The 24,829-nt window shown below is 40.3% G+C and overlaps 3 protein-coding genes across 3 annotated transcripts; 1 reads left to right on the forward strand and 2 right to left on the reverse strand.

The window, feature by feature from the left end:
* Nucleotides 1-918: 918 nt before the first annotated feature.
* On the forward strand, nucleotides 919-4,011 carry ggcta (gamma-glutamylcyclotransferase a). Its single transcript, XM_038724711.1, has 4 exons — nucleotides 919-1,359; nucleotides 2,496-2,641; nucleotides 2,740-2,872; nucleotides 3,004-4,011. Exons 1-4 carry the CDS (start codon nucleotides 1,243-1,245, stop codon nucleotides 3,127-3,129), a joined length of 522 nt encoding a protein of 173 aa, XP_038580639.1. The 5' UTR covers nucleotides 919-1,242; the 3' UTR covers nucleotides 3,130-4,011.
* A 254-nt stretch (nucleotides 4,012-4,265) lies between these two features.
* Nucleotides 4,266-12,397, reverse strand: adnp2b (ADNP homeobox 2b). The gene is made up of 4 exons (XM_038724710.1): nucleotides 12,088-12,397; nucleotides 11,189-11,310; nucleotides 8,153-8,257; nucleotides 4,266-7,967 (listed from the first exon to the last, which is right to left on the reverse strand). Exons 2-4 carry the CDS (start codon nucleotides 11,294-11,296, stop codon nucleotides 5,220-5,222), a joined length of 2,961 nt encoding a protein of 986 aa, XP_038580638.1. The 5' UTR covers nucleotides 11,297-11,310; nucleotides 12,088-12,397; the 3' UTR covers nucleotides 4,266-5,219.
* Nucleotides 12,398-14,961: 2,564 nt separating this feature from the next.
* azin1b (antizyme inhibitor 1b) lies at nucleotides 14,962-22,391 on the reverse strand. Its single transcript, XM_038724522.1, has 11 exons — nucleotides 22,200-22,391; nucleotides 21,232-21,375; nucleotides 20,485-20,682; nucleotides 20,089-20,262; nucleotides 19,663-19,835; nucleotides 19,250-19,463; nucleotides 19,017-19,091; nucleotides 17,707-17,872; nucleotides 17,312-17,418; nucleotides 16,845-17,050; nucleotides 14,962-16,737 (listed from the first exon to the last, which is right to left on the reverse strand). Exons 3-11 carry the CDS (start codon nucleotides 20,584-20,586, stop codon nucleotides 16,662-16,664), a joined length of 1,293 nt encoding a protein of 430 aa, XP_038580450.1. The 5' UTR covers nucleotides 20,587-20,682; nucleotides 21,232-21,375; nucleotides 22,200-22,391; the 3' UTR covers nucleotides 14,962-16,661.
* Between the last annotated feature and the right edge of the window lie 2,438 nt (nucleotides 22,392-24,829).

A 24,829-nucleotide genomic window follows, 5' to 3' on the forward strand; every position in this document is an offset into this window, starting at 1 on the left:
GATAAATTAATTATTATTAATTATTATAAAATTTTCATAAACAAGCTTTGCTGGCCTGGAAGTTCATTTACAAGCATAATTTTTCACCAACAAGAATATTCATTATAAAAATCAATCACTATATTATGAGACATGGGTTGCCAATGGTATTATATTAGGTAAACAGCTTGTCAATGCTGATGGCCAGTTGCTAACGTATGAGGAATTCCTCTCTGAATTCAGTTTACCAGTTACACCAAAGGAATATGCAGTGGTTTTTCAAGCTGTGCCAAGAAGTGTGCTGCAACTTCTTAGAGGTTCAGCTATTGAGGTCTCAAGGATCCAACCAATTAATAGTACATATATATATATATATATATATATATCCTTGAAGAAATTGACATTACTAAAAATAAATGTTCAAATAAAGACATCAGGAACTATATCCAGTAAAAAAGACGTTTGAGAGATTTAGAATAAATATAGAGTATTCTTGCACTTCTTTCTGTCAATTACATGAAGAATCAATTTGTCATTTTTGTCACTTTGGACACTTCCTCCAAGAACTGCATCAGTATAGCACCACGATTAAAAACATTAAGAACAAGAAAGCAATCAAGACAAATTTCTTTTGGACAGTTGATATATTATTTCGAATCCACTATATTCTTTATTTATTTTGTTACGTCCTTCTTTTGTTTTTATTTATGTATTTTTCTCTTTTTATACATGTACGATTGAGACCATAAAGTCATTATGAAAGTGTTTATTGAGGTATTAAATCAGCTTAGAAGTACGGTCATTTTCCATTAGTTCTTGGAACCGGACTGCTTTTTGCAACCAGAAGAGTCGCCCCCTGCTGGCCGTTCAATAAAATGCAGGTTTGTGGGACTTCCGCATTGGATTCACGTCTCAGACCGGAAGCTTCCGGCTTGCTTGAAACGTAATTAATTTAAAAAAAAGGAAAAGAGTCGCAGTCTCTCTGTATTTCATGACTGCCTTATGTGACAGTGATAGTGGTCAAAATTAATGTCCGGCCATTGTGCTTTCACACAGAATTAGGGTACTGTTACCATTAACTCTGCCGCTAACAAGAGCGACAGTCGCTGGCAACCGAGACTTTATTCACTGACAGTTAGCTAACGTTAAATGCTGATTTAACCGCCTCTGGGAAACATTTGGCCCACCGGCGTACCTGTAAATCACCATGTTTTAGCTTATGTCTCGCCCAGCCGTCAGGGACCCACGAAGAAATATCAAAAGATGTCCGATACTGCCAATGGTCGCTTCATGTATTTCGCCTTTGGGAGCAACTTGTTGAAGGAAAGACTGCAACTGGCAAACCCATCGGCGAGATTTTGCTCAACCGGCCGGCTAAAGGTAACATGTGGTAGCTTTATTTTGTAGTTTTCCCGTATTACCAATATCACGTTCACGTCATGTGGAAAATACCAAACACCGATGCGGGGTGGTGGTGAGATACTCTTATGTTCTGTCCTAAGATTCCCGTAACGTTATGTGCTGATTGGCAAATATGACACATAAACAGCTGTTAAATATTAATTTATTGCGTTTATTAGCCTACATGTCCGACGATATGAACGCTTTCAAGTCGAGACCATGACAGTCGTTCATCTTAGGTTACATGAACACAGCATTGACTAGCTCGCATTAAGTTAGCTTAATAGCTCGCATTAAGTTAGCTTAATGCCCGTGAATGTACCACGGTGTCAATGGGGGGAAATTAAACATTAGCTGTTTGTAGGCTAATCCCGGTTACTTTATAGCTAATTGCGGTTATATCACAACGGATTATATTTCAGTTGGTTTACAGGTGGCAGTTTATCTCGGGACATCTCAAACAGCCCGGCCGTTTAAGTCACGGCAGGTGTTATGCTGAGTTCTAAATGTCCACCGAGAATTGCATGCAACTCCAAGTACGGTACTGCTAGTTAAAAACGCTATAATATTCTTTGGGGGGGTTCATCAATGGTGATAAATTATTCCTAGTGTGTATATATATATATATATATTATGAACGTTTAGAGTGATAAATAATTTATTACACATAGCATTCCTTAAGATTTTGCAAAAAATATGGGGTGATAACCGCATTTGATCAATATGCACAGCAATGTCTGTTAAAAAGGACCTTAAGAGGTGGATGCATAATTCGGCAGAAGATATGATGTCGGCTATCTGCCGAGATTTGTATGCACCTCTTTTCTCAGCATACGTGAGTGTTACCTCAAGCGATGTGCATGCAATTCTCGGCAGGCATGCAGAATTCGACATAACGGCTGTTTGTACTGAGGTCCGGCCATGCTGTGATGTCCAACAGCAAACAGGCACACTAGGGACACTGCTGAAAACACAAACATAGCACCCCTCTTTACATCACAGTGACATAAAAGGCATTGTGTTTAAAATGCACAATGCCTCTGCACTGTAATCAGCCTTTTGTCCCATGCCCCCTAGTACCCGAATCACCGCCCCCTGTCTGTGTGTGTGCATAGGACTATGAGTTGAACTTTGGCCTGTGGGAGAAACATGTGGACAACACTTGGCACGGTGGAGTGGCCACCATTGAGTCCTGTCCTGGCGCAGAAGTGTGGGGGGTGATCTGGACTTTGAGCAAGGATAACCTCTGCAGCCTAGACAAGTGAGACACATGGACAGACACAGCTGCTGATCAGCTCAGAGGTTAAATGTTTGTCATCTGAGCCAACACGTGCGTGGTTCTTGTTTGTGTGTCCTCAGCCAGGAAGGGGTGAATCTGGGGATGTACTCTCCACTAGAGGTTTTAGTGGAGACGGACAAAGGACTGGTTCTCTGCAGGACTTATCAGATGAACAATTTCCACGCCTGTCCTCCCTCCCCTCAGTACAAGCAGGTGTGTGCATGTAAACACAAACACTGGTCTAACACAACACACCTGACTCTAAGCTATAAGAGCTACACTATCCAGTAAATGATGCTGTTTTTGTGACTAAAATTTCAATGTCTCTGTGTGTTATAAATCAGGTGGTCTGTCTGGGTGCAGAGCAGAATGGACTCCCAGTGGACTACCTGAAGAGGCTGGAGGCCATTCAAACTAACAACTACTGCGGCCCCTCAATCCTTGATCAGATCAAACCAGTTATGAAGTAGAGATTTTAAGTCCAGTTGACAAAAACAACCTCACCTCTAGGTCCATTAAGTAGCTGGTCTGAGAAGGTCACGAGCACAATAGAAAACAAAATAGAGCACAGAAAAGTTGCAAGTGGGCCTTGTGTAGTGGTGGGTTACTACAACAACCAAGGTCCACTTAATAGCAGTTTCTGGAGTTTTTCCACTATCTTCATTATTACCTTAATCATTAATATAATAGCATTTAAATGATAATATCATAAGTAATGGTGATGAAGACTGAGATTCAGTTCACAGAATGTGGAAAAAGGTAGATGGAGGACTGGATCATGAGTGAAGATTTTCTGTTAAACTATTTCTGAGGTCAAGACTGAGACTGAAACGGCTATGAAATTTAATTGGCACCACTGTATGGCCAGAAGTTAATAATGCATGCACTTAATACAAGGTAGATTTATTTTTGTCACATTACAACAGGTTGTAAAGTGAAATTAAGTTTGTAACCCGCTTCTGCTAGCATAACATACAAGCAATTATATATAACTAACATAAAAGCAATCATAAAAATGGTAAACAGAAATAAACAATATTGGGGGGGTAATGAGTTTAAAGGTCTGATAGCTTGGGGGGGGGTCTGCTTAATGAAGGTACAATTATTTGGTTGGGCCCCAAGACACGCCTTGTCTTTTATTTAGAGTTGCTATTCACTTGAGTTTTTCGAGAAATGTACTGAATTTTAGTGCCATCACAACGGGAGACTAAAATGTATGTGGCATGCTGAATATTGTTTAATTCCAGTATTTCTCAGGGGAATCACTGATGAAACATCCTCACGACTTATTGCACTGCCTTTTATTATGACCATTATGTTCTATTCCAGCCAATAAAAGGGGAAAAAGAGTGGCCTGAAGTTTTGAATGATTTTCCAGGTCATTCAGTTACACATGAAAGAAACATACCTTAGGGTGCTTTAACACGGCTTGATTTTAAATTAAAGCTTTTATTATGAAATGAAAATAAGAATGAATGAATCATTTACGTAAAAGGAAACCACTTTATTTTTTAGAACACAGTGGTCTTGGACAGAATGAGAACTTGTACATCTCCCAACATGTTTAATCCTCTAGGAATTATAGAAAATACAAAAACAGGAGAACTAAAGATATATGTTGAACACCCAATAACATGTTATGTTTTGTTGAATCTCAAGGTAAATTTCCACAAGTCTACGCAAATATGTAGACTTCACAATGGCACAAATCGTAATTTCATTTGACATCAAAACAAAGGCTCATGCAAGCAGTGTTCATTAACTCTGGGAATTCAGCGAACTTAACAGTCAACATTTGTACATTCTTAGGAATTTGGCTTCAAAACTGCAAGATCACAGACTTAAGCAGCCTGCAGGAGTTGGTGAGAAGTTTTCCCTTAAGCTGTTTAAATGTAGAGGGAGGAGTGGTGTGGACAACCGTAACAATAAAAAAAAAACAAAAAACAAAAGAACAAAGCTGTGTACATGACACAAATAGGTCCTAATATGGAAAACAAAAAAATATATAGAGCAAAGCATAATATAATAATAAAACAAGTCCTTGTTGAAGTGTGCACTTAAGTTTTGATATCAGCAGACAAGCAATGATGTAGGGATCGCAATTTTGTACAAATAGGCTTAAATAAGGGGTGCAAAGACAGCAAGTCAGTGCCTAAGTTGAAGTCAGTGGCCGCTGTTGAATGAGAGTGTAATACTGTTGCAACAGTCTGACAACATACATCTCAGAGACAATACATCTGTATCTTTATTATGTACTGAAGGAGCATCACAGCATGGCTCTACATTTATGTTGAAATAAGGACATGGACCACTGATAACATACTGAAGTCAAACGAAGCACTATTAATGAAGGCTACATTAAAAAACTGCCCTCACTTGCAGGTAACTTGTATGTTAGGCAACACGTTGTATGCACTGCATGATGGAGTTCTCTAATAAGTGTTAACACAAAAGGCTATCATTAAAGTATCGGTTTAATTCAGTTTTCTTTAATCAGGGAGATCTGTATTTTTTTTTTGTTGTTGCTGTTATCAGGTTTCATTTTCATACATTTCTGAACTCATTCCATCTGCTCCACCTGTTCCCCGTCCATAACTTTCTCATTTCCGCTTTCATCCATTGGTTCTGGTCCAGTCTCACTATGTTCCATCTGCTCTGTTGAATCAGTGGGCGGCTGCTCCGCGGTATCGGCAGCCTGCTGTTCTGGGATGATGAGATTGTGCTTAACTCTGCTCAGTTCTGTCATGTTGAAGCCGAGGAGAATGGCAGCAGTGTTCCTCTTCAGACTCTTCATGCACTTGCTGCGCTTCTTGCTGAAGTGGGCCGCCAACTCTGCTTTGGTGAGGGCCAGCCTCTTACACAGCTCGTCTGTCTCGGCTTTGGTCGCGTATGGGTTCAGGTTGAAGTATTTGGATATGAAGTCTCTGCGCTCCTCGTTGCAGCGGCGCTCGACCGGGGTAGGCTCCAGCGCCAGCTTCACCATGGGGTCGTTCTGAATCACAGGCTCTGGAGGGGGTTGCAGCTTTTCCTGCTCTCGCTTCTTGCGCATGGCTGCCCTTTGCTCTCGCTCTCGCTGGTTGGCTTCAATGACCTCCCTCCACGCAGCCTCCAGCCTCTTCTTTGACTGCAGCTCTGCAGCAGTTTGTGGGGGCTCTGCAGCGGGTGCAGCTTGAATCACACGAGCCGGAGTTAAAGTTTGTTTCATAGTCAGCCCTTGTGGCATTTGGAGAAAGTAGAGTCCGGATGGCTGGCTGAGCTGCTGAACTGGTTTTGGTGGCGGCTGCTGCTGCTGCTGCTGCTGCTGCTGCAGTGGTGCTGGAGGTTTGGGTGGCGGTGGTTGTTTTGGTGAACACCGGCATCGCTGAATGTGGAGCATCACCGCCTGCTGGGTGACCTTTCCCGTGTACACCCCATTGCAGTAAATGCACTTGAAAGCCTCCGTCTTGAGGATCGCGTGGATAGTGGGTGCAACGAGGTGTTTCTGTTTCAGGTGCTGAAGGTGTTTGGATTCGTTCTGAAACTTTTCATCACAGAACGGACAGTACGAACTGTTGATTTTCGCGGGTGCTGGGCAGATTTCTGGCTGGCTGCTGGGCTGCAACTTAAAGAAGATCAGGTCGAGTGAATTTGTGACCAAGGCAAGATTGACCTCTGTGTCCCCTAGGACCTCTTTTGGTGCCGTGGTGTGGACATCAAAGTAAGGGAACAGGATTCCTCCAACACCTTTAGAGTAGACTCTGTACTTCTGCCTCAAGAAATCACAGTATGCCTTGCTTGTGGGATTGTGGTGCTTTACATGCTCAGCAAGCTGTTTGATTGAAAAGAACAAAGCTGAACAGTACAAACAATTCAGGCCATGCAGCAGGTGTTGGAAGACGCTTTTTTCTGATAGTAGAATTTTGCACGTTAGACATTTGACAGTTTTGTCAGGCATTTTTTTCAAGAATGCTGCTCGTGCCGCCACACTTTCTGACTTTGATGTAGTGGACTTTGTCTGGTGGGCGACCTCTGTGTGCACGTCAAAGACATTGGAAGGGAAAAGTTCATTGCAGAGGGGACAGGTAATCCATTTCTTAGTTTGTGGTGAGGAATTACTTGTTTGATCTACAGTCTTGAGAGGGGTACTTGTGCTCTGGGAGGCTGGCATTGCTACTTGCAGTGGAGCAAAAGTGTACGTGGGCATGCCATTCATCTTGTTGCCTGTCGGGATCAGGTGACTCAGCAGAGACTGTGACGTCAACATGGTGCCTTGTAGGGTGATTTGGTTTGTTGGCGCATTTTGTGTAACCACAGCAGGCTTAGATACAGTTCCAGGTCCAGTTGCGATGTTGGCCTGCAGTCCTGGTGGAAGAAGAATTTGCTGCGCTTGCAGAGCCTGTTGTGGTTGAGCAGAAGCAGGCGCTAGAGCCATTGGAGTCTGTTTCAGCGACACATTAGACACAGTGGGAAGATGGACCATAGACGATCCTTGGGGCAAAGCACTTCGGAGGGCTATCGTGGCACCAGGCTGGAGCAAACCTTTAGCCTCGGCACTGGCTAGCTGCACTAGCGCTGAGGCTTGAGGGGGAAGAAAAGCTTGGTTGGTTCCAGGGGCACAGATCAGAGTAGCAGTGTTTGTAGTTCCCTGTAAATGCTGTAATGTCACCACGGTCCCAGCAGGCTGGCCATTACTCGGTAAAACCAAGGACTTGCTGTTGAACATCTGAGGTTGCTGTGGTTTAGGGGCAATATTTGGGAATGTCACAAACACCCCATTCAGATTAGGTGACGATTTAATGGTGTAGTTCTTGTTCTCATAAATCATACTTTGCACTTGTGTGCTGACTGAATAGTGCGATGGCTCAACCAGCATGTGATGCAACATTTGGTCTAGGTTTCCAGTGTTCACTCTACACACCTTGCAGCAGTAGACTTTTGTGGATGTAGACCCTTGCAGGTTTAATCTGTAACCGATATACTGTTCTGCCAAACTGTCCAGGTGCTTCAGAATGATATGCTTCTTTATCGCAAAGATAGAAGAGGACGGAAATCCACATCTTCGACACTGATACCTCTCATTTCCACGATGGGTAGGTAAAGACACTTCCCTTGGTGGCTGTACTTGGGTGGTGAGTTTGGCATGGAAGAACATCATGTGTTTCTTGACAACCTTAGGGTGGCCAATGAAGAGGCACTGAGAGCAGGGGGCCAGCGCACAGAATGACTGCACATATCCATGGCAGCGAGAGACGTGGCTCCTGAAGTTGTAGATGTTTTGTGAGGAGTACTTGCACAGGTTACAGCACAGAGATCGAGACCGATAAGGCCACTGAACAGAAAAGGACAAAAAGTGTTTTCAGTTTATTTCAAAGTTAAAAGTATATTGCATTCATATCAACCTCCAAATCTTAACCAATGGAAGGTGGTTTTAACTAACAGGTCAGTAACATTTTTAATTATTTAACACTCAACCTTGCAGATAATCTCTGATGTGTTCACAACTGTCATATTTACCTTTTTCTGTAGTCTGCCATTGTATCCATCTGTGAAATCAACCCACTCAGTATCCTGAAAGACCTCGTCTTCATCTGACTTTTTCTCTGCATTTTCTTTAAGATCCTGCACAGTAAACACAGACAAATCTTAAGTATAAAGTAACCAAAATATGTAACGTGTCCATTTAAAGTCCTACATTCAAAGTTGTTTTAGTAAATAAGGATTAGCAGTAAAATATAAGTCTCGAAGTACCTACAGTTTAAATCACTGCAAGGCATTCAACTGTGTGGTCATTTTGGCGGCTGCAGTCTTTGTTGAGATGACCCACCTCATTTATATCAGAGTGTAAAATTCTATATAGATAATGCAATCCTGTTCAACAGCACCACAAACTACAGAGTCCAAAATTACCTTTAAGACGAATCAGTGGCACTCTAAAACAGCTTCAATTAAATCTTTGACAGGAGGATTCACTGCATTAGTTTAAGATGGATGTACCAAATAAAGTGACAACTGACAAGATTTTACCCATTATTTTGTTTTTAAAATGATAAAGTCACACAAAATGGACTGAAGACTGTATGTAGTTAATCACCTGTGTAAAACGTGTACTCACAGTGTAACAGAAATAATTTACACAGGTATGTCAGCTGTGTCATCCTTCAAGTAATCTAAATAAAGAATATCAAGTTCAGTAGTGAGGTATTTAATTTGTCTAACCAAACTAAGCTCTGCTGTGGTCAATGGGCCAACTGTTTACTAACTCTAAATTTGCTGGGGAGGTTGGGGTGAAATACTCAAATATCTGGCCAAAAAATCCTGTAAATCCAACATGGCGATGAAGTAGTCCTGCTCATTGATGTGCAACATTATCCACATTACCACAAAACCACAGAAAGTCTCTTGACAGGATGCATGAGCTCAAATTGCCCAATCCTACTTGTTGCCATAACAACCAAAAAAAAAAAGGCATTATTTGAATGTGACAGTTATCACATTCAAATCAGATTTTATTACATTTTAAATTGTTTTTATCCCAAAATTGACAAACACTGTTCACCATAAACTGAATTGTACGAAACAGCCTGTGTGTGTGATTGTGAAGTCCACATGTAGTTATTGTGTTACTGCAGCATTGTGCGGCACTGATGCTCAAGACAAATTTCCCTCAGGGTATAATAAATCTTATCTTAATTATATCATTTTAAACTGTTGCTGCACCTAACATAGCGTTTATTGCATTGACATTTCAAATCACAACTGTGTTGAAACATGACTGATGACGTCACCTTTAATGTGTATTAATTGCAAGTCGAGTGACCAGTGATCAGCTAACGATACCCAACTTGCGTAATATGCATATAAAAAATAAAAACTACTGTGTAAAATGTAAAAGACTTTTAGTATAGTGATGGTTGGACTATTGGCACTGGATCTACGAGCACACAGTGGAAACTTCTGGAGAAACACTGATGATATACATAAAATCACCACAAAGAGTGTGTGTATGTGCAACAGAATGAGCATTGGGTTTGTAATTTTTTGAGCTACTGTGAAAAAGTAAAAAAAAGTGAGCTACCATAAAAATTAGCAATGCCACGATTTCAATATCAAATTGTAATTAATGGGCTTCCAATTTCGGCCAGGGCTGTGCTATATGACGATATACATTGTGTGACAATAGGAAAACATCTGTAGTTTCATTCACACTCTTTATTTACAATGATATTTTTACTCATTTGGACGACGCTTTACGTTCTTCTGCATGGCACGAATGTAGGCAGAAAATTTTCATGAAGGCAACACAAAAACATGGAGGAAAGTGACCGTGACGCAGAACAGGGTCATTTCTTCCAGGAGAAGGACTCCAAAACAGCCAAGACAAAACAAGGCGCTCGTAACGGTAGCCTGCAGCTCCACTTTGAGGCCACTGCTGTAGTCGGAGTGGACAGAGAACCAACAGAACTGGAAAATCCTACTGAAGTCACCGGTGTGCTAAAATTTTACCTTCCTCATGAGTTATGTCAACAAAGAAAACAGTTTGTAGACTATGCTTAGATTAGGGCTGGACGAAATGGCCAAAAATGTTATCACAATAAAAAGTGTCATATTATTTGATAATTATCACGGTATCAAATAATTTCTTTTGAGTTTAAAGGCTGATTTTTGTCAACACATGGTGCCAACCAGTGGATCACTTCACAAATCTGAGGTAGAACATTCAAAACAAGTGTGATAAAATCTTTGTCAACAAATTTGCATGAGTAAAATTAAGTAAACACTTTTTTCAGTCCTATTTCCTCTACAAAATAAACATCTTAATAAAAAAAGCCCTAATTCATGTAAGATTTAAGTGAATTACATCAAACATTTATTGAACATTTGTTATATTGTTATTGAAAAAAATTAGATCATGATAATTGTTAGTTTTATTGTCCAGCCCTAGCTTAGTTTATTTTTTTTAAAGGTCTTAACTGTTCTAGGTTCTAGAAAAATATGGCGGTTTTTAAGTCTCGTAAATGCATCAGTCTTTCAAAGTCCTTCTGTTTTTGTTTAATTGTGAGCTTGAATGGCACCTGCTGTTTGATGCAAAGAGTGCATGATCCAGTTAAAAGAAGAGTCACGAGATGGCAGAGGTAGTTTTATTACTCAGTGAACACTTTCCCAATGAGTTGATGGTCTCACTAGTTCATGATGTTCATTTTAGTGAGTTATGGTCCCATTTGGAAAACAGATGATACAGCACTAAGCTGTAGGGTGTGGCTACCTGGTGATTGACAAACTACCTATCACCCCCAAGCTCCAACCATTTATCCAAATATGGTCACTTCTGGTTCCAAAAAACAAGATGGCCACAGTCAAAATGCCAAACTGGAGGCATCAAAACTACAGACCTCAAACCAATGGGCGATGGCACGTCCACTTTTTTTATACAGTGTATGGAGGAAAATTAAGCTGTTGTTGTTGTTTTGTTAAGTCTTAATTACACTTATAGTCTTAGGTCAGACTCATAAATTAAAAAGGCATCTAATTATTGTACAAAATAAAACATACCTTCAGCTGGTTTTGGCAGTCTTCCAGGCCAATCTCACTTAGGATGTTTTTCACCGCCTTGCGTGCCTTTCGTATCTTCTCAATATTTCCAACTGGAAGCTGATACATTATTTCTCACAAGCCTTGTAATAAAAAAACAAGTTCTAATGTTATGGAGCATTAACATATAAAACTATGACAAATATCACTGAACTAAATATTTATTATATATATTTAGTGTGTTCAAATGTACGTCACAGTGCTGTCACAACATATCCTAGAAAGTAACCACTATGTAAGTAGAATTTCCAATTTTTACTGCTCCCCCAAATACAGCTGTTTGGTTAAGGGAGACTGTGTAAAAGAAGGCAAACGCAATCAATCAGCTGTGGTCAGTATATGTGCAGCATGTGTACCAACATGCCAGCACACATTTAAACAACCCTATCATCTTATTTTGTTAAGTTAAAATCATAACGCGTTAAGTTAAAGTCATAACGCGCCTTAAAATAAAATAAAAAAAACTTGCATAAAGCTGCAGTATGAATGAAGTAGTAAACAGCAGCATAAAGATGACACCTCTGGACTTGACAGAATGAAAAAAATAATAACAGCATGACTGCACATGGATGTTACTGCATACCCATAAAACACACATAAACGGACTGTGCAACTGCAGATGTCACCTGGAGTATCTCACACTGTAAGGCTGGTATTTTAGCGAATTAAACGTGTGCATTTAGTTTTACATCACCCTTCACTCAATTTAATCCATGCTAACAGTGCCGAGTGTTTGCTGCCATCACTGGATTTATTAAAAGCACCTAGTTACACGCTGACAACAACAAGCCGGGTCACTGAGCCGACCACGCCGCTCCTTCCTACTTCAGGATGCCCACAGCATCCATGCAGATATTTACCGTGTCCAATTTTCTGTGTAGGTTAACGATAGTTGTCGCTGTGCCACCTCCGACAGGGCTAACGTTTTCCACTACCACCGGCCCTCAACTGTGCGTGTGTCGGTCAGCTGCGTCTGCTCCCGGTGCTGCACACAGAAAGTCATCAGAGCAGCATCCTCTGTCTGCATTCGCCGCTGTGTGAACAACGTAGTGAAATATTAAAGGCGATGTTTGCGAACCCACTCCAGAGGTAAGTTATTTTAGGTCCAGCTTTTGTCTCTTTCTTCCCCTATTGAGGAAAAAATGGCGCTCAAGTTCAGGATCTGACGTAGCCGTCCTCATTTGCATACTGCAAAAACTGACCAATGGGAGACTTCCCTGCCTAAAAACTAAATAACTTTATATTCTTTCTCCACGACTTTCAGCCATTGTTCCCGAGTATCCAGGTGGTACAGTTTATAATTCTGTTTTTGAATTTCATGTAGTAAATGACCGATTAATTGGACTTTAGTGTAATCCAACAGATAGCTAGGTAAGGGGGCGTGGCTACTGCGACCCCCACTGGCAGTCACGTGCTACATGACTCAGGCTAACCAATGAGCTGTCGAGAAAATGAGCTAAATGGGCGGTGCTTGCAGTGTGATGTCATATCATGCTACTTTTTTTAGCCAATAAAATCGAACCACCATTTTGAAGGAGGAGAAGAAGTGAAATTGATAGTTTAGATGTATTAAAGCTAGCATAGCATAAGGTCTTGGGACATTTTAATATGTTTACCGATTACAAAAAAAACCCTTCAAAATGCTAGCTACCACCGCATGATGATTTATACCAATAGCGAAACTTAATTTTAGATTTTAATGCTTAGTGATTCCTACTTGTAAACGACAATTCAATCGTTTAAGATTAACAGTCTTATGTTTGGCCTTTCCACCTACCAACTTGCAACCATTCTCACTCTCGCACAGTGGAGCAAAACCCAGTCCACCTGTCTGAATTACGGCCTACCTTTACGAACCTTTTATTAACCTTTACGAACTAAGGTCAGTTTGTTCGGAGACAAGTTGCCAACTCATCAAAATGACAATGTGATGTTACCCCACTTACAATTTCTTTGCGTTATTTTGACGACTGAGTCATATTATTAGCTATTTCACAGTACCACATGTCCATACGTTAAAACAGCCCTTTATCCACACCAATTTATGCTGTAATTGTCCGTTACAATTCCCTCATATTTGACATCTGCCACTCATCTGTCAAATCCTAACTTGGAAATGTTTTTCAAAATTCTTTGGCATTGAAGCAGTTTGGTGTTAGAGTAACAACCTAATTTAAAATTTGACTAACAACATGACATAGACCATTGTGCCCTCTGATCAGGCAATGCAAACCAGGATGATTCCATTTTCTGGGCAAACAGAGGAACACTGTAAGACACAGAGTAAAGTGTCAACATCTATAATTCTGCATCTGGCCATGGCAGCGCAGTCACATCCCAAAGGGAAAAGGAGGCAAGGACAACTGAGTTGGATAACATCATCTCTACACCTAAAGTAGAGAAGAAAGGGAGAAGGATTTCTCACTTTGAGATTCCTTCGTCAAACAAATACAAAGGTTATTCAATTAAACCAATTAGTGAGCCAACAATCAAAATCAACCACTTAAGAGTTCATTCATGCTTGCCCGGTCATACCGAACAGGCTGTGATGTAGACTGTGTGCTGCTGTGCAGTGTCATGTTTGGGTGTGCAGGAATGTGTGTTTTGTTCCTGGTAGATTAATAGGTTGTCTGCTATGTTGCTATTGTGATTACTATCAAATGCACCATGGCCATTTCTTATATTTCTATATACACTCCATAACACACTTTGACCACGCTGACATGATTGGCGTATGAAAGCATGTGAATGCTCCATTGATCTATTAGTCATATCAATACTTTACTGTGCAACACTTATTTGGCTCCTCTTAGAAAAGTTTCCTCTCTCACATGCAACACCAAGCATATGTTTCAGTGACTGTAATTCATTTTGAAACATTTCTCCAGAGGAAATCACATTGGATGTGTATACATTCTTCTTTCCCGTGATATTCTAATGATGTTGAGGCTCAGTGAGCAACATTGCTATCTATTACAATATCTGGCATTTGTAATATATAAATACCAGTACTATTTCATAGTAGGCAAGGATCTTATCGTGCGTACAAATGCAGGTGACATCCGTCTCGTTCAGGGACAAACTACAGCAATGGAAATTACCAAATGTCCATTTTACTCTCTAGCCAGTAGGCCAACCTGGCAACCTAATCTGAATTTTCACCTCTAAATTTCTGTAACTATTAATTAGTTGGGTTGAAAAGGGCTTCAGGATGATAGAGTAAATTATAGGGGCAAGAGGGTGGAGGACACACTGTAGTTGCTGAGCTATTTAATAATTGGACTGTATTTGAAGTGTTTAGCATTTATTGAATTTGTCATCAAAGCGATGAACCGTTACGAAGAAAAAAACAAACAAAAAAAATCTGTTTTGACAGATATCGCAATTTTAGTGGAAATGGTAATTGTTGCATTTAATTTTCACCGGGCAACAAAAATAAAAAAAATTACAATGTGATTTTTTTTTTTTACAATGGGATGTTGACACATTCACCTTTATATAAAAAAAAAAAAAAAAAAAAAATTGCAGCTCCTGTAATTTGGATATTTTGATAAATTGTTCCACCCTAGCAGCCCCAAAATGTGGATTACAGACCGTTTCCAGGACATTTAACTTATGTACAACCAAGACTCATGCGTCCACAGATCAGAAACATATGTCGTTTGAATTATGTAGATTTGATCAAGAACATGTGTAGGAATGTAGAACTGTTCCAAAGACCACACACCCACCAAAACAGTCAGAAACCAGAAATGTATTAAATTAATCACTTTCATTACTTTGACAAGCACAATTTACAGTCAGAAACAGGCTATGGTCCATTAGTGCCTTAGACAAGCAAGTAATTAATACATTAGTCATTTGTAACATGAGGGCAGGATTCTTTCAAAACTGCAGTTGGATCACCTTTAATATTTGTAAAGACATGAGACATTTAGCTGTACAAGAGACTGTGCATCATGTCGCCCATGACTCAAGAGAGGCATGAGGAACAGTCTGGCATGTCATTTGTCACTCACACTGCCTCAGAGAGGTCTGTGTACAACTAGCATGTCTTTCACATGAGAGATATAGACATGCAAGTCCAAATCCACCACATACAGATCATTTACGTTTGAGCACACTTTAGAAATAGCTCATTTGCTGGATTTTCAGATCCTGGGAGAACAAGGACTGATCCCTTGGCAAGACACTAAAGCTGATGATACACGGAGCAACTTTTAGAGCAATCGTGCTGGGCAACGTTGCAGTCAGTGGTAATGAGTAAAGATTACTACCGTAATCCCCTTCCCCCACCACCCGCCCACCCCGCACCGCCGCTATCCGTTCAAAACCTAGTCGAACTTGCCTCCAGCAAGATAGCCCAGCAACATTACTGAAAAAGTTACCCTGTGTATCATCAGCTTAATATAAAGATCTGAAAAAACCAGGGCTGTGTTGTTAATCACAGTATTTCTTTAACCTACAAAAGATTTTGTGCATTTTAAACCAGATTAACCTCTCTCCATTAGAGGCGAGGAGTGCATTAGTGTATGCAGCTTCTCTGTAGCGCAGAGTACAGAGAATCTCCCACAGCAGTTCCTACATGCCTTTCGAGTAAAGGGAAACCACTGGAGGTCACAAATGGCAATCACAGCACACTTAATCCATGTAGCGTTAAAAAAAACCACATCAATATCTTTTCAGGAAAACACTGTTAGATGGGCCACAGCAGAATACCTGGGCAAAACACACGTAAAGATGGAGCTTTAAACATGCCCCCAAAATATCTAAATCCAATAAATAAAAATGCATTGAGGTGAGCTGCAATAAAGAAAGAGGTTACGTCATTGTCATAATTTCATTTAAACTATGCAAAGTGAGGGGTCTGTAGTACAGAATCCACATGAGGCATTGATTCTTTTAAACACTTAAAAAAATCATCTACAGACAAAAATGTATTTGTGTTGAACAGACACAGGATTTACATGACTTTTAACAGGTAATCAATTGAGAACATGATTTCAAAATCAATCAATTGTACATTTTGTAAACTGGATTTGATTTAGGAAACAAACCACCCCAAACATGTTGGGGTGGTCCCATCTCCAAAGAGTCGTCCATTTTGTTGCATAATGTCATTTGAGCCTGGGCTAGAGTTCTTTTAGCTGACAGATTTCATTTTGTCCGTAAGAGGGAGGAGAGAACATGAGGAGATTATCTTCCAGATAAAATTTTAGACTTTTGAGGTATTGAACCAATCGTTTCCAATTTTATGAGGTAAAAAAAAAGAAAAAAGAAAGTCCTGGAAGTAATAATAGGACACTGCATTTTCCATGGTGGCTGGAATGTAGCCCCTTGTCCCAAACACCTCACCGACCCCTCTTCTCACATGGTGAAAGCAGAGGCTAAGGATGATCTGTGCAATTTCATATGGGACAGGGGCAGAGGGTAGTTATGCACCATACTGGACCATGGAGAAATTCTTCATGGCGCTGTCCAGTGCCACACCGGCCTCCTGCATTTCGTACCTGTGGGCAACACCAAGCATTAGAATCAGTTCTCTCTATACGCTTTATATTCTTACTACAGTTGTATTAGTAGAAAACCTCCACATGTTAACTCACTCCACACTCACCAGTCAGAGGTGGAGACAGTGTAGTAGACAGGCAGCTGGGAGGAGCTCAACTCCTCCAGGCCGCACGCTCCCATGTTGGAGAAGTGAAGCCAGTCTCCCACACTGAGCTCTGGCAACAGGCAGCGCTCCACCACATGGTCCAGCTGGTCCAGTGACGGGCCCCACAGGCTGCTGGGATACACTGCCTCCTCAGCACACAACGCATGCTGAATGAGAGAGGAAATAGTGCCATCAAAATAGGCAACAGTCAAAATAATAATAATAATAATATAATAATAAGGGGGGGGGGCTCTTCCCTAACTGATCAAGACCTTCTGTCTCAGTTAATGGACATCTCTACTACACATGTAAAGTTTGCTTTTTGATTGTGAGGTAAACAACTGTCACCAACAGTCCTGATCTGGTAAGGAGTTTGGTAACAAACAGCTGTGGGTCGCCATTAACCTTTTTACTAAAGACCTACTAACCTTGTGCACTGACGGGGCAGCGATGGATTTTCCCAGCAGCTTGCGGTTGAATGGGCCATAAACACCCTCATTCATGTAGTACAGGAACTCAGTATCTTCACTGTCACCTGTGTAAACACAGTGGGTGAACATGTCAGAAATGTGGAACATACTTGTCTACAAAGTGGGATATTGGGAGTGGGACAGGACCTCTGGTGGTTTTGTTAGGATTATGCAACAGCCACGTGTTTAAAAAAAACAAACACAAAAAACTGATAACAACAAATATGATAACATAATTATATGCAGTCTCAGAAAAGACCGAATGTTTTGTCTGCACATGTTCACAGTCAGGGTGCAGAGACAGTGGTATGACAGTCAGATTTAACTGGACTACAGAGGACAAAGTAACTCACTGTGAGCTAGGCTGTCCCAGTGGTGGGTTACGACCTTCTTGCCGATCACATTGACAGCCAGGCTGAACGCTGAGGCCACATAGAAGCTGCCTGGTTGGGCCAACACTTGCACACCAGACAGTGGGCTGAAATAAGCATCCAGCAGCGGCCTGACTGCAGACTCTACCTGCACACACAAAAGTTACAGCAAAGCATTTAGAAGGTGTTTATTTACTTTAGTTTTAGACATGGAATAATTTTGAAGCTAAAATCTGTTAGTTTACATATGCTGTTAGTGCAAGGCAACTGATGCTATATTTGAGCTACAAAAGATGGCGGAGCATTCAGAGTAGCGCTGCTCAATTGTGGCAAAGATCATAATTATAGTGATACCACCATTACTCACAGAAAGAGGAAACATCATGCAAAAATTTAATGCTTCACTTAAAAAAAAAAAAAAACAAAAAAAATGAATGGTAATCCAACATCATTAAAATTATACAGCCGCTTAGAGCACAAGAGGTTGACAAACCTCCACAGGTTCACTGCTTAGGGGTCAAATGAGACACAGGGTGTGGGCTTAGCAGGTGACAGGTGAACTCTTGAGGTGACGACAACCTGTCACATTACATCATGCTGAAATATGTTAAGCTATGAATAGAGGAAAAGTCTGCTAGCCGCTAGCCTATTCTGGGTAAAATGTTATGTTTAAGATAATGTCAGTTAACAAGTTTTAGCAGTTATGACCCCTGGCCATCTTGGCTCAAGCTAAATTAAACATGCGAACACCTGGATGAGAGGGATTTTGAGCGTTATGGAGGGGCGGGAGCCAGAGCTGTAGAGGAAAAGGGCGCACTAGACTTAAACACAAGACATAACGAGAGCATCGTTGTGAAACGAAATGTGGCACAATAATTGTTTTATCGATCGTCTTGTTTTCCTAATCGTTGGAAGCCAAAATCGTAACAATAAAATTTGATCAACTGCACAGCCCTTATTTAGAGTTGCACTTGTACTGGCATCTTACATCACTGTTGTGTGTCAACGTATGTCTAGCTAGATTAATTAAAATGCCCTTGATTAAACTGGTCATGTCTTCAATAATCTGTTGAAGGTGTAGATTTGGCATTTCATTAAGTACTGCATTTTCCATTTGTGTGTTGTTCAGTTAGGTTCTGGTTCGTACATTGTTTGTGATTTGACAGGCTTTCTAAAGATATGAAGAAATGAAATTCAATAATAACTTCCGGTATGGGCCAACTGGTGACACGTTTCAGCTCTAAAGTCTGATTAAAGCATCCCCAATCATATCACAGGAGTTTAACCCTTACCTGTTTGAGCTGAAATTCTGAGCCAGTAAATCCACCACCAATGTCCAGGATGTTCATGTTAAAGCCCAGATCCACCTGAACAGAAAAAACAGTCAGTTGCTACCCTTAATGAAAAAGAAAGTACAAGAGATAAAGCATTGAGGAAACAGGGGGAAAACTAGCTGACTTAAATCTACTAAATTCCTACTGACTAATCAATTTATAATGAGAGATATTTTCCAGACAGTTCTCACCCCCATGTCAAACACACAGCGGGCATCTGACAGTGCATGTGTGTATGCCTGCTGCATGTCTTGGCAGGAGCTGGGGATGTGGAAGGTAACCCCCACCACCTGGACTCCCAACTCTTTGGCTGCTTCCAGTAGGTGCCGGCAGCTTTTCAGAGAGAAGCCGAAGGCCATGCTGGTCTCAGCTGCATGGGCCTCGGTGGTCAACTGCAGCAACAACCTAGAAGAGACAAAACCATGAATGTCATGCCACTGAAAACAAGATCAATACGTTTTTGACATTAACAAATGCTTTTCAAATTTTCATGACAGAAATAAAATACTATTAAACCAGTAATTACATTGACAGCCTTCTGTTTTACAGTAGTGCATGAGGATTAAACGTAGCTCTGGAAAATGGCTTGCTTCTTAGCACTTACTTTGCATTAGGGTGTAGGCGGGAAATCTTGGATAACTCGGCCTCATTTTCACACACAAGATGCTGGACGTTGTTCTTGGCAGCGTGCTTGATGTGTGCCAGCTGTTTGCAAACACCTGACAGAATGATGTTTTCTGGTGGCACGCCGTATTCCAGCACCAGGCTCACTTCCGCCTGGGGAAACAGGACACACATGTCAGAGAACTTAACGCAACAAAGTCTGAAAGCCCCATCAAAACAATCAAAAGGTGCTACGTGTGTGTTGCATAACTTGAAAGGATCACCAGCTGACTAGTAATCAATTGATTGGTCATAATATAATGGCCCCAAAAGGTCAAGCGCTTTCATAAGAGGATGAAGCCCTGTGTGGTATAAAAAAATAAACATGCAAAGCTACCCGAATTGGAGTCTGAAGTTTAAAGCCTACCTTGTTGGCACAAACAAAGCCCAGGCCCAAGGCGGCCAGCACCTCAATGACTGCTGGGCTGCTGTTGCACTTGACTGGGTAGTAGGGCTGCAACTGTGGCACTACACTCTGCCAGCAGACATGCTGTTGCATCAGGGCACCGAGGTCTCCCACCACAAACGCGCTCTTCTCCACCTGGTAACACAAGAGCAGGTGAATACACAAAGCAACTGATCAAACCACTAAAATCACATTGCACATATAAATCAAATCATGTTTCCAAGAAGTTTATTGCCATCAAAAAATGGGTGTGTGCTAATGACAGTGTCATGAATTAAATACACGTTATTTGAAGGATTTTGGGAATTTCTTCCGCTGCAACATTAAGCTATTAAAAGGCCTGAAAGCAGAACTAACCAGAGCCTGCTCGCAGATGTGTCCGTCAATGACATCTTCTAGGGTCACTCCTCCCTCCAGGAGTTCAATGATATAGCTGGGTTTGTCAGCGAGTCCTTTCATCTCAACCGTATTCCGCTAAGCCGACAATCATAAAGAACAGATAAACAAGTCAAGGGGTCACGACTGAGCCAATGGGTCCTGCCGGTATGCAACAAACTGGAAAAGGAGGGAGAGAGAGAAAAAAAATAAAAATACAAGCAACAACAAGCAAAGTCCAGGATCATTGTGTTCTGAAGGCAAACATTTCAAGCTTAGTCTTGGGTTCAGTAAACAGATATTAGGATATGTATGAGACTACATTTATATTTATGTAGCTGTTTAAACAATGGAAATGCACATAGGCAGATGTGCATTTCATTTGCCTGGTTAAATAGCTGGAAAAACGAAAAGGGCTTGTTGTGATGTTAAATGTTTGCCTTCAGGATCTCAGAGTTTAAAAATTTCACATTATTTCTTGTATAATAACTGTGTCCACATCGAACTTTTATTTAAAAATAATGACATTCTATGAACCTAAAATAATAAATAAATAAAAACTTTAACAACCCCCCCCTCCCCCAGACACACACACTTCAAACTTGTTTACACACACCCTGGTTTGCAGGCCAAAGTCTTCCCAGAACACAATGATCCTGGACTTTGCTACAGGTGTGTGTGTGTAAGCGAGCATGTCTTCCTGTGTACAAGTAAGACTGAGTTACTCACATGGACAAGTCAGGAGATGGACCTGTCCCGCTATCAGCTAGGATCCCAAGGTGGCTCAGCGTTGAAGTCAAAGTGCTCCCGGTAAAGAGCCGCCCCTAGGCCCTCTGGGTAGCACTCATACACCTGTGCAGAGACAGGGGAGCCCTGAGGGACAGACATATTAGACATGAATACACAGTAAAGACGCTGTAGAAGGAGGACATGAACCATATGTTTATCTCAAGAAATACACAGTGGTTTTGGCTAGACTGGTCAGTCATTTTGATTGCATCTATGGCTTCACTTTTGTTGTCACTGTGGTCAACATTTCAGTAACAATTGTTATGTTAAGCAACTCTCGCGCCACTTTACGTGACTTGTTTTTTTTAACCCAATAAACACCCAGTATTTTATTTCTGACAAATATCATCATCTCAGCTGCCTGTTTTTAAATACAAAGTTAACGTTAGTCCACACTGTACGATAACTGTCTAAATAAAAACAGTGACAGTGCGAATACTGTACAATAGTTGACAAATGAGATAACGTTTTTATTGACGTAATACGTCACTAAAACAAAAAATGAAATCCTATACCATACAAATGTATTTAAGTGTTATATTTAAAACGTAAAACATAGGAAACGCACATCGCCAGGAAACGCGCTGCTGACACTCCTGGCAGCGAGAGAGCTGCCCATGTTGAGCTGACGTCGAAGGAAGAAGCTTATGTTAGCACTGTATTTTGTTAATAACCCCCCAAACAATCCTAAACACGGATACAACACATGAATAAACACTGGAACGAGGAGACAAAATAGCTTCGTAATTTACCAGCACCTTTAAATTTAACGTTAATGTACGTCAAAAACACAGTGAAATGAATCGGTTTGTCGTGTGCGGCAAGAAGAAGGCAGAAAGACCAGCCCGCCATGTTACGTCCGCCTGCTGAATCCAAGCAACTCAACCGAAGTGTTTCGCTTTACTTACGTGAGGTAACGGCCAGAATGTTTTGGAAAATCGTCTTCTCTTTTTCGGCGGAATTTTTAAAGAGTAGTGGGCACAACGATATAAGAAAGAAAGAGGGCTGTTCTCGCCATATGTTTAGCGGGGGGAAGCGCGTCGGTCTGGCTGCGTCTTCTCTTTCGGTTGACGGGCGGAGCTCTACTGAGGCCGAGTAGGGGAAGAGGAAAAGGTAATCAACGTTCCGTGGGCGGAGCCTGATGTTCAGTTCCACCAATCAGCTCTCGGCATTTTTGAGAACATACCAAATATGCATTTCCGATTGTCACACGGGCCGCGGTATCTTTGTGAAGTTACATAACCATAAACTTTCCGTAGATGGCCACTTGGTTCAGTCAACTAAGCCAACGGCTCTTGTTTACATGGGACAATGCAAATAAACCTGTAGTGTAGTACATTATCACTGAACACCTCCATATTGCACACATTCATTATTCTTTTTTGTTGTTGTTGTATTTTGTCAATTTTATATTTATATATTTGTACAAATCCTCTCACCCTGTAATATGTTTGGACAACACAAATCCGGTAAGTAAAACACATGTAAATAACTGCCACAATGTTTTGTTTTTCTTTTACACATAGTTATAATTATTATTAATTATTATTAAAATTCTAATTATTACAAGTTATAGGAGGCTAATTATTTTATAACTTGCATCTATTTATTCCATATATATATATATATATATATATATATTTTAAAACCTATTTATGTCAACTGTATGTTTATGTCTAGCAAATTCCTCCTACATGTAAAATACTACTTGGCAATAAAGCTCTTTTTGATTCTGACATTTACTCAAGTACTCTTCTCAAGTAACCTACCATTTTGAGGTTATTTTATGCTGCTTCATATTTCTACTCCACTACATTTTGGAAGCCATTATTGTACTTTTTACTCCACTAGGCTATATCTATTTGACAACATTAGTCAATAGCTGCTATGCAGATTCAGATTATTAATACAAAATATCAATCAACTAATGCATTATAATGTACTATTATGATTATGATATTACACTTCCCAGCAATAGAATATTTAGATATAGATACAACAGAGTGATTATGAGTCCAACCTTTACCAGCTGCAACAATGATGATGCATACACATTATTGCATCAGTAATTATGATCCAGTGATATATATTATTATGAAATGGGGCATTTTGCGAGTACTTTTACTGTTTAAGTATATTTTAAAGCCTTTTAATGCTCATTTTCTAAAAATTTGAGTGCAGGACTTTTGCAACAGCACATTTTTGCACTATGGTATGTACTTACATATGGTATGTACAACATCTGACAACTGAGATATGATTTATATATAGGAGACAAAATAATTTCATACAGTCCACTTTCAGATATACAAGCATACATTTTAAGCATAATAGTGGTGAATACTGAACAGTGTTTTCATGAAAATATTGAGACTCAATCAAAACAATGGCACAACAAAGACAAAACATACAAAATGTGCCTCAGTCTAAGTGTTGGATATTTGTGTCACATGGAATCTAGGGGATTATTAGGATTCAGGAGCTTATTGAATATTTTGTTGATTAGTCTTTAAGCCTTTGTCCCACTCACTTCTAGTCCTATTTCAGCTGCAATAAGTGAATGTTTTATGTAATTCAGTATGATGGGAAGATGGCATGGTGGTCAGGAGTTCAGTACAACACTGAAAGAGCATAAGAACTCAGCCCGCAGCCACCTTAGTCGTATGACTTGTGTTTCCGTGGCTCTGGGGTAACACACGGCATGGCTCCATCTGTCTGTCTAGCTGTCTGGCTGTCCTATAGCTCTTATCTTTAGTCTGTGACAGTCACTCCAAAGGACACTGTGTTCACAAGACCACAACATAGCCTAGAAAACATGGGATTCTAAACAACAATTTAGTTTGCGGGCTCTCAGCTGGCTGAGCTTCTTTAGTAGAGACCAACTGACTGAATTTATGGATTCACACTGTACAGTCATGCTAATGGCCTGGAGGTACGTACTACAGGCATAGATAATCATACTGGGCCATACACTTCTCACTTCTGAGAAATAAGCTTTACTTCTACTTATAACTAACTTTTAATCTATTTGGGACTACTGGGACAGTTAAGTCAGTGTATATTGTAAATTAATTATGTGAAATATTTGATACAAGATAAAGTGCAGAGCCATAAATAATAGAAAGATGACAGTAAAAACAAGTTCTGTTCATTTGTTCCTGTTTTAGTTAACAGATAAGAGAGTTTTGGGTTATGGCTGCACAATTAATCAAGACTGGTGAAAAAGCTTTGATAATTATTCTAAATGGGTATATAATTCTGTTTTCTTAAATAACTTCACATTTTTATATTCATGATGTAACAAATACAAAGTATAAAGTAAAGTATGCCATTCAAGGTTCACATCAGGGTCCATGAGTAACATTAGTAAATTAGATTTTGTGCTTCAGACCCACTGAGTTCAGTTAAATGCCTTCAGTGTCCTCAGGAAGCAAATGAAATTTGCAACTAGAAGTAAAAGATAAACAACTTTCAATACCCCCTGCATTCCCACAAATCCAAAATAGAAACATTTCCAAACTACGATGAGTTAAGTAAT

Source organism: Micropterus salmoides, unplaced genomic scaffold, assembly GCF_014851395.1.
Source record: "Micropterus salmoides isolate LMB-PRFRI ecotype aquatic unplaced genomic scaffold, ASM1485139v1 Ms_hic_scaffold_17, whole genome shotgun sequence".
Lineage (NCBI taxonomy): Eukaryota > Metazoa > Chordata > Actinopteri > Centrarchiformes > Centrarchidae > Micropterus > Micropterus salmoides.

Bases quoted from the DNA above. Each gene is read 5' to 3' on its own strand.
- ggcta (XM_038724711.1), top strand. From the start codon at position 1,243: ATGTCCGATACTGCCAATGGTCGCTTCATGTATTTCGCCTTTGGGAGC. The intron at 1,360-2,495 runs GTAACATGTGGT...GTGTGTGCATAG, and splicing joins GCTCAACCGGCCGGCTAAAG to GACTATGAGTTGAACTTTGG. The intron at 2,873-3,003 runs GTGTGTGCATGT...GTTATAAATCAG, and splicing joins CCTCCCCTCAGTACAAGCAG to GTGGTCTGTCTGGGTGCAGA.
- adnp2b (XM_038724710.1), bottom strand. From the start codon at position 11,296: ATGTATCAGCTTCCAGTTGGAAATATTGAGAAGATACGAAAGGCACGC. The intron at 8,258-11,188 runs GTATGTTTTATT...TTTACTGTGCAG, and splicing joins ACTGCCAAAACCAGCTGAAG to GATCTTAAAGAAAATGCAGA. The intron at 7,968-8,152 runs GTAAATATGACA...TTTTCTGTTCAG, and splicing joins ATGGCAGACTACAGAAAAAG to TGGCCTTATCGGTCTCGATC.
- azin1b (XM_038724522.1), bottom strand. From the start codon at position 20,586: ATGAAAGGACTCGCTGACAAACCCAGCTATATCATTGAACTCCTGGAG. The intron at 20,263-20,484 runs GTTAGTTCTGCT...TTGTGTTACCAG, and splicing joins ACATCTGCGAGCAGGCTCTG to GTGGAGAAGAGCGCGTTTGT. The intron at 19,836-20,088 runs GTAGGCTTTAAA...CTGTTTCCCCAG, and splicing joins GCTTTGTTTGTGCCAACAAG to GCGGAAGTGAGCCTGGTGCT.